At 41.5% G+C, this 14,947-nt stretch overlaps 1 protein-coding gene across 1 annotated transcript in view; it reads left to right on the top strand.

Annotated features, from left to right (window-relative positions):
- The window catches only part of COG6 (component of oligomeric golgi complex 6), a 70,363-nt gene that overhangs the window by 10,728 nt on the left and 44,688 nt on the right, over positions 1–14,947 (top strand). The window contains exons 3-4 of the mRNA XM_066380968.1: positions 8,230–8,301; positions 10,731–10,789. Coding sequence (XP_066237065.1) covers positions 8,230–8,301; positions 10,731–10,789 — 131 coding nt within the window. The remainder of the gene's footprint in view (positions 1–8,229; positions 8,302–10,730; positions 10,790–14,947) is intronic.

The following is a 14,947-nucleotide window of genomic DNA, read 5'->3' as shown; positions in this document are numbered from 1 at the left end:
TTTGAGACAGTTTATTGTTGGTGTATAAAAATGCCTCTCATTTATGAATATTAATTTTATATCCTGCCACCTTGCCAAATTCATTTGTCAGGTTTAGTAGTTTTTTGACTGAGACTTTAGGGTTTTTTATATACAGTATTGTCATCAGCAAATAATGATAATTTTACTTCTTCTTTTCCAATTATGATGGTTTGTATTTCTTCTTCTTGTCTGATTGCTGTGGCTAGGACTTCCAGAACTATGTTGATTAAGAGTGGTGAAAGGGGGCACCCCTGCCTTGTTCATGATCTTAAGGGGATTGCTTTTAATTTTTGCCCATTGAGTATGATGTTGGCTGTGGGTTTGTCATAGATGGCCTTTATCATGTTGAGGTATGTTCCCTGTTTCCCACTTTGCTGAAAGTTTTGATCATAAGTGGGTGCTGGGTTTTTATCAAATACTTTTTCTGCACCTATTGATACAATCATGTGATTTTTATCCTTGCCTTTGTTTATGTGATGAATCACATTTATTGATTTGCGAATATTGTACCAGCTTTGCCTCCCCAGAATAAATCCCACTTGATCATGATGTATGATTTTTTTAAATGTATTGCTGTATCCCATTTGCTAATATTTTGTTGAGAATTTTAGTATCTATGTTCGTCAGGGATATTGGCCTATAGTTTTCTTTCTTTGTATTGTCTTTGCTTAGTTTTGGAACCAGAATTATGCTCGCCTCATAAAAGGAGCTTGGAAGTCTTCCCTCCTCTTGAACTTTTTGAAGTAGCTTGAGAAGGATACATGTTAGTTCTTGTTTGAATGTTTGGTAAAATTCACCTGTGAAGCCATCTAGTCCAGGACTTTTGTTTGTGGGAGTTTTTTGATAACTGTTTCAATTTCATTTGTTGTAATTGGTCTGTTTAAGTTTTCTATTCTTTCAGCTTGAGTTTTGGAAGATTGTATGTTTCTAGGAATTTATCCCTTTCACCTAGGTTGTGCAATTTTTTTGGCATATAGATCTTCATAGTATTTTCTTACAATCCTTTGTATTTCTGCGGTGTCAGTTGTTACTTCTCTATTTTCATTTCTAATTTTATTTGAGTCTTCTCTCTTTTTTTCTTAATGAGTCTGATTAAAGGTTCATCAATCTTGTTTACCTTTTCAAAGAACCAGCTCTTGGTTTTATTGATATTTTGCATTCTTTGTTTAGCTCAGCGGTTCTCAACCTGTGGGTTGTGACCCCGGCAGGGGTCGAACAACCAAAACACAGGGGTCGTCTATCGGCTTTAGATGACCCCTTTGTTTTGGTCGTTCAACCCCCGCCGGGGTCGCGACCCACAGGTTGAGAACCACTGGTTTAGCTTCTATTTTATTTATTTCTGCTCTGATCTTTATTATTTCCTTCTTTCTACTTGCTCTAGGCTTTATTTGCTGTTCTTTTTCTAGTTTGTTTAGATGCAGGTTTAGGTTCTTTATTTGAGCTTTTTCTTGCTTTTTAAGGTATGCCTGTAATGCTATGAACTTTCCTCTCAGGACTGCTTTTGATTTGTTGTATGTTAATTTTCATTTGTTTTAAGGAAATTTTTGATTTCTTCCTTGATCTCGTTGTTAACCCGTTCATTATTTAATAACATGCTTTAGTCTCCAAGTGTTTTAATGTTTTTTTAGTTTTTCTATTGTAGTTGATTTCTAGTTTCGTGCCACTGTAATCAGAGAAAATGCTTGATTTGATTACAGTCTTCTTAAATTTATTGAGACTTGTTTTGTGTCCTAACATGTGGTCCATCATAGAGACTGTACCAAGAGCACTTAAAAAGAATGTATAAGCCCTGACCGGTTGGCTCAGCGGTAGAGCGTCGGCCTGGCGTGTGGGGGACCCGGGTTCGATTCCCAGCCAGGGCACATAGGAGAAGCACCCATTTGCTTCTCCACCCCCCCCCCTCCTTCCTCTCTGTCTCTCTCTTCCCCTCCCGCAGCCAAGGCTCCATTGGAGCAAAGATGGCCCGGGCACTGGGGATGGCTCCTTGGCCTCTACCCCAGGCGCTAGAGTGGCTCTGGTCACAGCAGAGCAATGCCCCAGAGGGGCAGAGCATCGCCCCCTGGTGGGCAGAGCTTCGCCCCTGGTGGGCGTGCCGGGTGGATCCCGGTTGGGTGCATGCAGGAGTCTGTCTAACTGTCTCTCCCCGTTTCCAGCTTCAGAAAAATACATAAAAAAAAAAAAAGAAAAAAAAAGAAAAAAGAATGTATATTCTGCTGCTTTGGGTGTAAGGTTCTGAAGATATCAATTATAATAAATTTAGTTGATCTAGCATGTCATTTAAGGCTTTTGTTTCTTTGTTGCCTCTTTGTTAATATTCTGTCTGAGGATCTATCCATTGATATTAGTGGGGTATTAAAATCTGCTATTATTATAGTATTGCTGTTTATCTCACCCTTTATGTCTATCAAAATCTGCTTTATATTTTTAGGTACTCCTATATTAGGCACATAAATATTTACAATGGTTATATCCTCCTGTTGGATTGCTCCTTTTATCATTATGTAGTGACCTTCTTTATCCCTTTGTTTTAATATCCATTTGTTTTAAAGTCTATTTTGTCAGATATAAATGTTACTACCCCAGCTTTTTAAAAAAATTATATTTGTGTGAAATACATTTTTCCATCCCTTCACTTTCGGTCTATGTGTATCTTTTGTTCTGAGGTGAGTCTCTTGTAGACAGCATATATATGGGTCTTGTTTTCTTATCCATGCAGCTACCCTATGTCTTTTTTTCTTTTTTCTTTTTTGTATTTTTCTGAAGTGAGAAGCAGGGAGGTAGAGAGACAGGCTCCCGCATGCACCTGACTGGGATCCACCTGGCATTCCCAGCTGGGGGTGATGCTCTGTCCATCTGGAGCCATTTCTCTGCCCATCTGGAGCCATTGCTCCGTTGCAATGGAGCCATTCTAGCACCTGAGGTGGAGGTCATGGGGCCATCTTCAGCATCCGGGCCAACTTTGCTCCAATGGAGCCTTGACAGTGGGAGAGGAAGAGAGAGATAGAAAGGAGAGGGGTAATGGTGGAAAAGCAGATGGGTGCTTCTCCTTTGTGCCCTGGCCAGTAATTGAACCCAAGACTTCCACACGCTGGGCCTACACACTGAGCTAGCTGGCCAGGGCATACCTTATGTCTTGATTGGAGAATATAATCTATTTACATTTATGGTTATTATTGATATGTACTTATTTATTGCCATTTTATTTTTTAAATCTACAAACCTCTTTTTCTTTTTTTTTCTTTGCTGCTTTACAGCAGTCCCGGTAACATTTCTTGTAGTACTGGTTTGGTTACAATGAATTCCTTGAGTTACGTTTTTTGTATGGAATGCTTTTTATTTCTTCTTTAATTTTAAATGATAGCCTTGCTGGATAACTTAGTCTTGGTTATAGGATCTTGTTTTGGATCACTTTGAATATTTCTTGCCAATCTCTTCTGGCCTCAATCTCTTCTGAAGTCAGATGTTATCCTTATGGGGGTTTCTCTTTAGAAAATTAACTTTTTCTCTTGCAGCTTTTGGTATTCTGTATCTCTTCAATTTGGCATTTAAATTATATGTCTTGACGTAGTCTTCTTTGGGTTCCTCTTTAATGGGACTCTCTGTGCTTTTTGAAGTTGTGTGATTTTTTCCTTAATCAATTTTGGGAAATTTTCAGCTATGATTTCTTCAAACAGGTTCTCTATGCCTTGTTCATTCTCTTCTCCTTCAGGAACCCGTTATGATGTGGATGTTGTTTCTCTTCATGTTGTCACAAAGATCACTTAGAGTTTCCTCAGTCTTTTTGCGCTGCTTTTCATTTTGCTGTTCTACTTCTGTGCTTATGTTTTTCTTTGTATTCTAAATTGCTGATTTGATCCTCTGTTTCATTCAGCCTGCTGTTGATTCCTTCTAGTGCAGTGTTCATTTCTGATATTGTATGTGTCATTACTGACTGGTTCTTTTTTATGATTTCAATGTCCTTTTTTTTTTTTTTTTCATTTTTCTGAAGCTGGAAATGGGGAGAGACAGTCAGACAGACTCCCGCATGCCCCCGACCGGGATCCACCTGGCACGCCCACCAGGGGTGAAGCTCTGCCCACCAGGGGGCGATGCTCTGCCCCTTTGGGGTGTCTCTCTGCCGCGACCAGAGCCACTCTAGTGCCTGGGGCAGAGGCCAAGGAGCCATCCCCAGTGCCCGGGCCATCTTTGCTCCAATGGAGCCTTGGCTGCGGGAGGGGAAGAGAGAGACAGAGAGGAAGGAGAGGGGGGTGGGGAAGCAAATGGGCGCTTCTCCTATGTGCCCTGGCTGGGAATCGAACCCGGGTCCCCCACACGCCAGGCCGACGCTCTACCGCTGAGCCAACCGGCCAGGGCCTCAATGTCCTTTTGATGCTTATTATCTCTTTATTTAGGTGCTCATTATATCCATCCATTGTTGCTTTAAGATCCTTGTGCATCCTAAAATTTATTATTTTAAACTCTGCATCTGGTAATTTGGTTACTTCCATTTCATTTAGTTCTTTTTCTGGGGATTTCTCTTGTTGATTCATTTGAATCACATTTCTTTGCCCATTTTGTCTGTATATTAGGTAGCACTGTCTGACTGAAATTTTTGTGTAGTCTCTGAGGAAGATGGCCTCGGTGGTATTGTTTTCCTTGTTCTAGGACTGCTTCTTCAGGGTACTATTTTCCCTCCTCTTGTATGTAAGTATTGAATGCAGTTGGACCTTTTGTGGGTACATTTATTCCTTCAGGCTGGCTGGCTCTAAGGGTCAACCTTAAGCATGTGTATTATGCACTGTGCATTGTGCGATGTCTGTCCTATTGGGTGTGTTTATTCTCCACAATGTCTGTTGCTTGCTAGACTCCTCCTTTGGTCATGCTGCTGGTGTAGCTAGCTAAATCTATAGTTGGTACTTTCTGCCACCCACTACCGGTTGTTTTGGTTCTGGATCTTGTTGAGTTGGTGTCAAGTGTTGTTTGTAACCTGCTTTGGACTACTTGTCTGCAGCTACTACTCTTTTTTCTGTTTGTGTCTGTGTTTTTTGTGCCTGTGTAGTGTAGGAGAGGCCAACCTCTGTATAAAGATCACCTTCCTCCTGCTTAGAAATGACAGTAACTTCGTAAAAACCCCAAGCTTCGTAAGATTTGCCTCCACTTTTCAGCTGATCCACCTCCTCTTGCAGGTGCCTGGTCCTCCTACAAAGTCTTTTGTAAAAAGACTGTAGTGTGGACTCAGACTGGCCTCACCCAACCAACCCCTATACAGGTTGCAAGCTTGTTGGGTTAGGGTAGTGGTTGGCAAACCGTGGCTTGTGAGCCACATGCAGCTCTTTGGCCCCTTGAGTGTGGCTCTTCCACAAAATACCACTTGTGGGCGCTACCTTGATAAGGAATGTACCTACCTATATAGTTTAAGTTTAAAAAATTTGACTCTCAAAAGAAATTTCAATCATTGTACTATTGATATTAGGCTCTGTTGACTAATGAGTTTGCCAACCACTAGGTTAGGGCAGCTGAGGTTGGGAATACAATGTTAGTGGTACCCCTTACTTCAGGGGTCTCTTGGTCAGTAGCTCAGTATGGGGAATGTGGTTCCCACTCCAGAACCTAACCCCTCAGCCACTGCTGGTTACTCAGATTTTATTTCTCCCCGACAAGGTGAGCAGCAGGTTCAGATCAAGTGGGGCCAACCATCCCCTCTGCAGAAAGTTGTTCTTACAGCTGATGAGACCCTGGTCTCAGGTAGAAAGACTGAGAGAGTCCTCTCCTGGGGCTGACTGGGCCCAACCAGAAAGTGTCTAAGCCTATTGACCAGATCCAACAATAGGGACCCACACTTTAAATGCCCATGCTCCAATCCTCTCTCCCTTCCTCCTGTGGAATCTAGCCCAGCAGGGCAGGATATTCAGCACCCAGGACAGCTGACTAAAGCTCCACCCTACCCAATGCACATGAGCCACTGTGACGGTGCTGATCACAGAGAGTGGAACTTGCCTCAGCTGGGTCAGGTGTGAGGAGCCCTTCCTTAGGATGCCACTCTGGCAAGGGAGTGTTAGGCTCTGAACAGATGCTCTCCATAGCTGGCCACTGGATGTGCCAGCCCTGGGCCGCCAGGTTAGTGGGAGACACTGCTGTGACTGGCCCTCAGCAACCTTCTTGGAGCTTCAGGCAGTTCAGAGTTTGTGGATAGCTCTTGCCTCTGCTGGGCCCAGGTGCTCATGTAAATACCAAGCTGCACACCTAGGCTGACTGTTACCCACACTCAACCTGGAGGTCCGCTTAAAAGGCCAAGTTTTTCTGAGTCCCAACTCCTTCAGCCTCTGTCTGCTGGCTGCTTTTTGGGCTTGGCCACTGAACAAACCTCTGATAAAGTCTAGAGCCTGCAGCAATTCAGGGATTAGGAAGGGTAGTGGGTGTGGCTCTGCCTCTCAGCCCCATGTGTCAGTCTGTCCAGATTTTTTTCACAGACCTCAGTAGGGTGTGGCCTCTGAGTCCCAGAAGTGTGTTCTTCCCGCAGTATGAATAGTTTCTGCTGAGTCTCCCATGAGGCATAAGTACCAGTCCCAGTCTCGGGAGTGTGTGGGGGAAAGCTCCGGCCTCCACTCCAGAAAATTTAATCACTGACAGGCCCTGCTTCCTGGCTTCTCAGCATGACCCAGTCTTCATGACTGGGGCAGGAGAGACTCCAGAGGGCAGAGCAGTTGCTTCTCCCAGGCTGATGCCGCTCAGAAGGGACTACTCTACCCGAGAAAGATGGAGACTGCAGTATTTGTGAATGACTCAGCACAGGTGTTCCATTGGCTGTCCCCCACAGTGTCTCTCCCTGGGCGTCCAACTTTACATTCTCCTAATGCAACTCCAGTTCTCTCAGCTCTCCCTCTCCTGGTGCCCCAGCTACGTGGCTGTGAACAAGATTTTCTGCTTAGACTCTGTAAGATGGAGCCTGCATCTTTTTGAACTCCATCGCTTTCTCGCAGACAGAAACCTGGCTCTTTTCACTTCCAAATGCTGTGTGGGTGCTCTTCTAGGCTCTGGGGCTTTAGACTGGGTGTTGGGCCTGTGGCTGAGGACCCATCCCTCTCAGGGCAACTCTCCCCACAGTGAGAGTCCCTCTGGACCCTCAGCCGCCACTCGCTCCTTTGAGTGGGGCAGTTTTTTCCTCATCTCCACCCTTCCTACTAGTCTTGGTGTGGCTTCTGTGGTTCTTGGTTATTGACTCCTCTTTGTTTAGTCCAGGGGTAGTCAACCTTTTTATACCTACTGCCCACTTTTGTATCTCTGTTAGTAGTAAAATTTCTAACCACTCACTGGTTCCACAGTAATGGTGATTTATAAAGTAGGGAAGTAACTTTACTTTATCAAATTTATAAAGCAGAGTTACCTCAAGTTAAAGCATATAAAAATTACTTACCAAGTACTTTATGTTGGATTTTTGCTAAGTTTGGCAGAATAAATCTTTATAAAACAACTTACTATAGTTAAATATATCTTTTTATTTATACTTTGGTTGCTCTGCTACCGCCCACCATGAAAGCTGGAATGCCCACTAGGTGGCAGTAGGGACCAGGTTGACTACCACTGGTTTAGTCCAAAGTTGTTTTTTCAATATGATTGTCCTTAAAATTAAGTTGTAATCCAATTTGGTCCTGGGAGGTGGTGGTTGGAAGGTCCGCCTACTCCCTCGCCATCTTGGAATCCTTTGAATGGCCTTTTCTATGATCTTTTGCACATGTATATGTGTTCCTGTAAAAATGGTGGGGTAACACCTTTTTTTACCTTATATAGATGTCTTTCCATGTCAGTACATACACATATACACACACTCTCAGTTTTAATGTATGCACGGATTTCCATTGCATGGTTATAAATATTTCACATTTTCCATTTGTTTTAGGCAACTCTATTGATCATCCTCTTATGTATATGTTGTTGTACTTATCTGATTAATTCATTGGGATAAATTGTTAGTATTTGAATTTCTGAATAAAGAGGTATTAATATTTTTAAAGCATTTGCCATTATTTATTGTTGCACCCTCTAAGTAGAACATGCTAGTTTTGTTTTTTTACATTTTTTTCTAACAAATGTTACTTCTTTTTAATTATTCTCAGTCTTAAATATGGAATCTTTTGTTATGTTTTGGCAAAAGGAATTCATGGGTTGAAACTCAGGATTTGGCTGAGAGAAGGGAAATTAATATATTTAATGCTGTTATTTTCTTTTTAGGAACTTGAAAGCATAAATGAAGATGTTCAAGCGATGAGTAGCTGTTGTCAAGATATGACAAGTCGCCTACAGGTACTGTATAATGGCTTGATTTTAGCATAGTTCCTGGGGCAAAGTAAGCTTTCAAAAATTGTTAGATAAGTTCTCAAAAGGTATGGCTATCCATCACATCTTGCCCTGTAAGCAGTTGTTTCCACAGTGTAGTGGTTATCATGTCCGCTTCACATCTTGCCCTATAGGAATCTTGAATATAAATATTATGCTTTTTTTGTATTTTTTAAATACATGCCTTGTATTTATTTAGGTGATGGCTTATTAATGTTGTTTGCTTCCTGGCTGGTCCAGAGCTAACTGTGTAGAATTTTGATATTAGAGTAGTTGCATTCCATAGTCATGTACTCAAAATTATTTTTTATTGAAACTACATGTTAGGCAATAGAGACACCAGGAGAATAAGAAACTATTATAGCTTCTCATGTCAGTGCTAAGTGCCTTATGTGAGGGTCTTTAAGAGAGAATCTGATTAACTACATTTGTCTTTTGTTTGTTTGTTTGTTTCTTTTTTTTTTTTTAACAGAGACAGAGAGCGAGTCAGAGAGAGGGATAGATAGGGACAGACAGACAGGAATGGAGAGAGATGAGAAGCATCAATCATCAGTTTTTCGTTGCAACACCTTAGTTGTTCATTGATTGCTTTCTTATATGTGCCTTGACCACGGGCCTTCAGCAGACCAAGTAACCCCTTGCTTGAGCCAGCGACCTTGGGTCCAAGCTGGTGAGCTTTTTGCTCAAACCAGATGAGCTTGCGCTCAAGCTGGCGACCTCGGGGTCTTGAGCCTGGGTCCTCTGCATCCCAGTCTGACACTCTGACATCCCAAATGTCACTGGCTTGAGCCCAAGGTCACTGGCTTTAGCAAGAGTCACTCACTCTGCTGTAGCCCCTCCTCCCCTGGTCAAAGCACACATGAGAAAACAATCAATGAACAACTAAGGAGACTGAGGAGATGCAACAAAGAATTGATGCTTCTCATCTCTCGTCTTTCCTGTCTATCTGTTCCTATCTGTCTCTCTCTCTCTCTCTCTCTCTCTCTCTCTCTGTCACACAAAAAGAGTGAGAACATTTATCAAAAATCTAAAGATATTATTATCAGTTTTAATAATAACTTTATTAAGATATAATTTAGGAGTTTAAAGATGACTGCAGAGTAGGTGGAAACTATGCTCACCGCCTCCCAAAACCAAACAGGATTTACAGCTAAACTATAGAGCAATCAAGCTGAATAACGAACTGGAAGATAGCTGAATACTATCAGTATTCAGAATAATATCAGTACTATGTTCAAGAATTTCTAGAAGAAGCAACATAGCAACTGGTAAGTGCAAAGACCTGGATAAAGCTGGCCCCTACACCCAGGTGCAGCAGGTGGAAAGCTGGAAGGATATCTCAGCTGCAAAAGTCCTTCCTGAGGCATGTGTGGTCTTATCATCTGGCTGAGACCCCCAACTCAGAGCACAGGGCCAGGAAGTAGAGCCTGCATAGCATCTGGTAGTGAAAAGCAGTGGAGATTTTGCCCAATGGGAAGAGGAAAAATTCTGCTAGAATACCAGATACTCTCTTAAAGGGCTAATGCACAAGGGGTCCCCAAACTTTTTACACAGGGGGGCCAGTTCATTGTCCCTCAGACTGTTGGAGGGCCGCCACATACAGTGCTCCTCTCACTGACCACCAATGAAAGAGGTGCCCCTTCCGGAAGTGTGACGGGAGCCGAATAAATGGCCTCAAGGGGGCGCATGCGGCCCGCAGGCCGTAGTTTGGGGACGCCTGCATCCACTGCGCCACCTCCTAGTCAGGCTGTCTTTTGTTTCAATCCACTTTATACATGTTTGCCTAGTTTTGGATAGAACACCTTTTTTTTTTTTTCTTCAAGTTTTCATTTCAGATCCTTTCAGCTCTGGCTTGTTGGAGTTGCTTAGTATATAACTTGGCCAGGTATAGCCTTGTGTCCTTTAGACAGGTCTGTCTCTAATCTTCACCGAAACCCACTGTGAAGGGGTAGTTTGTCTCAGTTTGCAAAGTCTTATCTCCATCTTGGGCATCTCTGCCCAGATCTGTCCTGTTTCAGTGACTTCACTTACAGCTCCATTTAGAGTCTCATGGTATCTGCACATGTGCATCACCGGTCATATTCTTCATCCTTAACTCATTCTTCCAGTGCTTCTGTGTCGCAAAAAGCATCGTGAACTGTTAAATTCCTTAGTCAGCATCCTGGTGCCCTTTTCCTTTTGTCAGCCTTAGCATCATGTGTGTATTGAGACCACTGAGTGAATGAATCCCTCTTGGTAAACATCTATTTCAATTACGACTCAGGAGTTTTACAAAGTTTTGAGTTCTGGAGTGTGATCTCACTTGCTCTTAAGTCTGAACTCCAGTAAGTGGTAGTGGTTTTCTGAATTATAATAAAATTGAAATATACTGACACTAGATGTGTTTATTATTTTAGGCAGCAAAGGAACAGACACAAGATTTAATAGTTAAAACCACTAAGCTTCAAGCTGAAAGGTAAGTTTTTTTTTTATATAGTCACTTCTTCATTAATTTTAAGATTAAATGGAAAGAAAATTGTAGATAAAACCAAATCAAAATTAGAACAAAATAATAAAAAAATCCTTCAAAATTGATATAACATATAAGGTTCTAATCTATTGTCTGAGAGTAAAATAAATATAAAACAATAGTTTAGGAACATTAAACTTGATATTGAGATTAGAGGATTTCTTTTTTTTTTTTTTGGAGATAACAATGTATTATTTCTTGTTTGCTGTAGGATTAAAAAATTATTGTAGTTTTAGATTTTTAATAAATTTTTTTTACAATCATTTCTTATTTTTTAACTGATTTTTTTACTTGTATAACCAAGATTTAATTGTATAATTCTTAGAGTAGTTCAAAGTATACTAATATTTGTTAACTGAATAAATGTGTGAAGGAAGGGAAGTACAATATAGATTCATGTACTGTAGTGTCTATTACAGTCTCTTGTAATTTACTATTGGTTTGTCTTTCTTTTCCTACTAAACTGTGAACTTCTTGAGAACAATAACAGTTTCTTCTTCTCCTGGTGTCTCCACTGCCTAACATGTAGATTCAATAAGGGATTTTTGAGTGCATGACTGTGGAATGCAACTATTCTAAAGTCAGGAAAAAAACCCATAAAATAAAAACTGAAGCCCTGGCCGGTTGGCTCAGCGGTAGAGCGTCGGCCTAGCGTGCGGAGGACCCGGGTTCGATTCCCGGCCAGGGCACACAGGAGAAGCGCCCATTTGCTTCTCCACCCCTCCGCTGCACCTTCCTCTCTGTCTCTCTCTTCCCCTCCCGCAGCCAAGGCTCCATTGGAGCAAAGATGGCCTGGGCGCTGGGGATGGCTCTGTGGCCTCTGCCCCAGGCGCTAGAGTGGCTCTGGTCGCAACATGGCGACGCCCAGGATGGGCAGAGCATCGCCCCCTGGTGGGCAGAGCATCGCCCCTGGTGGGCGTGCCGGGTGGATCCCGGTCGGGCGCATGCGGGAGTCTGTCTGACTGTCTCTCCCTGTTTCCAGCTTCAGAAAAATGAAAAAAATGAAAAAAAAAAAATGAAAAAAAAAAATAAATAAAAACTGAAAAATAAGCATTGCATTGGAGCTTATAACATATATGGGATTCTGATTAATGTCTATAGGAGGCAATATTAGAACATTGTGCTTTTATTCACATTTTCTCAAAAGTATTTAAGTACGATTGTGGTCACTATTTTTGGAAGCCTGTCAAACTGTTTTTGTCTGTTTTGCTTTTGGGAAGTGAAAATTTGTTACAACTCTAGCATCTGAAGAACTAAAGATACATTGTGTCAAGTGGACATTTGTGTGACAGTATCTAAGGAAAATTACATAGCAGAAATGATAAAGTATTCCTGGGAGCTGGCAGAGTTATTTTTTATTTTTAAAAATTATTTATTTATTTATTTTAGAGAAATAGAGAGAAAGGGAGAGAGAGAGGGAGAGAAGGGTAGGAGCAGCAAGTATCAACTATATGGGATATGAATATTTTTCCAACTGGGTTTGAAGGTCAGTCATTGTGTTTGCTAATGCTGTAATTGGTCAAGTTCGATGTAGAATTGTCTTTATAGAACTGCAACTTAATATTTCTCCTTAAAATTTAGTTGATAGAAGATGCATTTCATTGTGATCAGGAAAGGCTATATTCACATGAACACATTTCCATCTTTTTAAATAATATTGAAATCACTATTCATTATATATTTTATTATTGAATATCTCTTATAAAGACCTACCAGCCAAATTTCTCTCTGGACTCAGAAAAGTAGTCTTTGATGAATGTTTGGGTTTTTTTTTGAGGTATATGGTAATATGTTGATGTGGAAAGATTGTAGGCTTTGAAGACAAAAATCTGAATTCTAATTTAAATCTTGGGTAAGATCTCATCAGATTTTTAATTTTGTACAAGTTATTTCTAAATCTCCCACAGCCTCAGTTTCCACATCTGATAAAAGGGAATGACACAGGGGTGTTGTGACGGTTAAAGGATTGATATAGGTGCAAAGCCCTGCCTGACCTGCATCCAGGAGCGTCCCTCCCCGACCCTGCTGCTCTCCAGTTAGACAAAGAGCTGAGAAGCACATCTTTTCCTTCTGCCCTGGCTGTGGTGGCAGCAAAGCTTAGGCTCTTCTGTGCTCACTGCACACTTTCCTCAGCTCTGTTATCTACACTCTTATTCTAGCTCTTTATTCCATACTATTTTATTTTTTAGTGGTTTTAATTATGCTATTTATTTAAACCACTTTAAATTTATTTAAATAGATATAGCCAATATTTTTTATTTGCTGTAATTATTCCACAGTATATATTTGCCATTTTTATATTTGTCATTTTTGTTTATATATTATATAATGTGATATGCAGTGCATGAACACATCTCAAATACTCTAGAAGAAATTTTTATTTAACTATTACAAACCCTCCAAAGGATACTGTATTTCAGTTGTGATGAAGATGAAGGCAAAGATTGCATCCTATGTACCTTTTGTCACCCCAGACCCTGGCTTAGGGCTTTTACGCATCGTGACTCCTTGCTAATGTTCTTCTGTAGCACAGATACTCCCAGACCTGATTGCTGGACCACCTAACATTAAATTTCTGCCAGAATGGTTGTGAACTTACCTGGGAGGAATATATATAGTAAAACTAAAGAGTAATTTGATTTTATTAGTAGAATTTATTCCATTACTACTTTAAAAGCTGTGCTCTTGAGACACCGTACATACCTTGCTTTAGCAGGGTGGCCATTGTTCAACGTAGTTTTGGACGAGATCTTTTGCAGATTTAGAACCTATGGTTCAAAGTTTTTATTTTATGAATCAATTTAAATACTTCAACCATATTATTTGGAATGAACTTTAATGATTAAGGGGTGTGATCAAGATAGGTAATACTTGGTTTGGTAAAAACAAAATGAAACGATAAAGAGCTTCATTTTCCTTGGTGCCTCATGAAGACTTTAAAGATTCAAAATAAGCTCCAAAAAGGTTTTAGTTGAAATGATTAATTTTTATGGTCTCAAAGAATTTTATGAAGTTCTGTGATTACTGTACTTTAAATCCTGGGGGACACTGATAGGAGCTTTCTCTCAGTGTTAGACAGCTTCAGGTGGCCTCTCAAGCCTCCTGAAGTGAAGCCCCCATGGGAGCCAGTGAGTGTTCCTACCTGCCCAGCGGGACGTGTGTCTTTTTCCTGCCAGCCACCAGAGGAATGTACTCCTGCCCTCCTGGCTGCTCCTACCCAGCATCCCCACCTGAGCCCTAGCCAGGACCTCCCGTGATGGACAGGGCCATGGGATATATGCAGCCCCTCATCATTACCCTTCCCAGGGCCATGGAACTGCTTGGTCAGTAGCGTGATGTCCCCTCCACGCCTGCAGCGAAGCCAAGGCCGCAGAAGCAGCTGCCAGGCCTGTTACAACCGGGCACCCCACACAGTGTCTACCAGCTCACAAACCAGCCTGCACTACCTCCCAACTACCCCCCCCCCCCAATGCCCTGGAAGATAAGACCTAGTAGATCCCTCACCCCCGCCTCCTCCCTCTCACTGTGCCTTCATTTCCCTCCCCTCGGGGCTGAATCTGGGATAGGTGTGATGGAGGTCCTTACTCTTCTACCAGATTTTACTGTAAAATACCAGAAAATGGTGCTGTCAGACGGAAGGAGCCCCTTGACTGAAAGCTGTGCCTACAGCTGCCCACCCAGCCCAGAGCTCACAGGCACTCCGCACCTCCCTCTCACTGTCTCTGGGGCTCTTGGAAGCGCAGGGCATCCCCGTGTTCCTGTCTTGTTCTGTGTAGATTTAATTAGGCAATTTATGTTATCATCCGATATAAACAGAACATTACTGCCATCTGGAGGAACTTCCCTTTTTAACTTTCTGTGTTATTCAGCAGGAGCATTTGACTGTAAATTTGAAATTTCACAACCCAAGAGTACAAACAAAACGAAGATAACAGATACATTGTACTGTCTATAAAAAGTGTTAGTATTTATTTTGTTCAGTCTCTTTTGGGTATTCTTAGATTTTCGAATATTACTGCCTTGTGAATACTACTAGTGAAACACTTATAATGTTATTTGTATATCTTCAAACCTAAGATCCAGAAGCCAGGAATGTTAGGCTTT

This window comes from Saccopteryx leptura, chromosome 4 (genome assembly GCF_036850995.1).
Source record: "Saccopteryx leptura isolate mSacLep1 chromosome 4, mSacLep1_pri_phased_curated, whole genome shotgun sequence".
In the NCBI taxonomy this organism is placed as follows: domain Eukaryota; kingdom Metazoa; phylum Chordata; class Mammalia; order Chiroptera; family Emballonuridae; genus Saccopteryx; species Saccopteryx leptura.
Note: the sequence above shows the minus strand (reverse complement) of the source record. Positions and strands in the feature narration are given on the sequence as shown.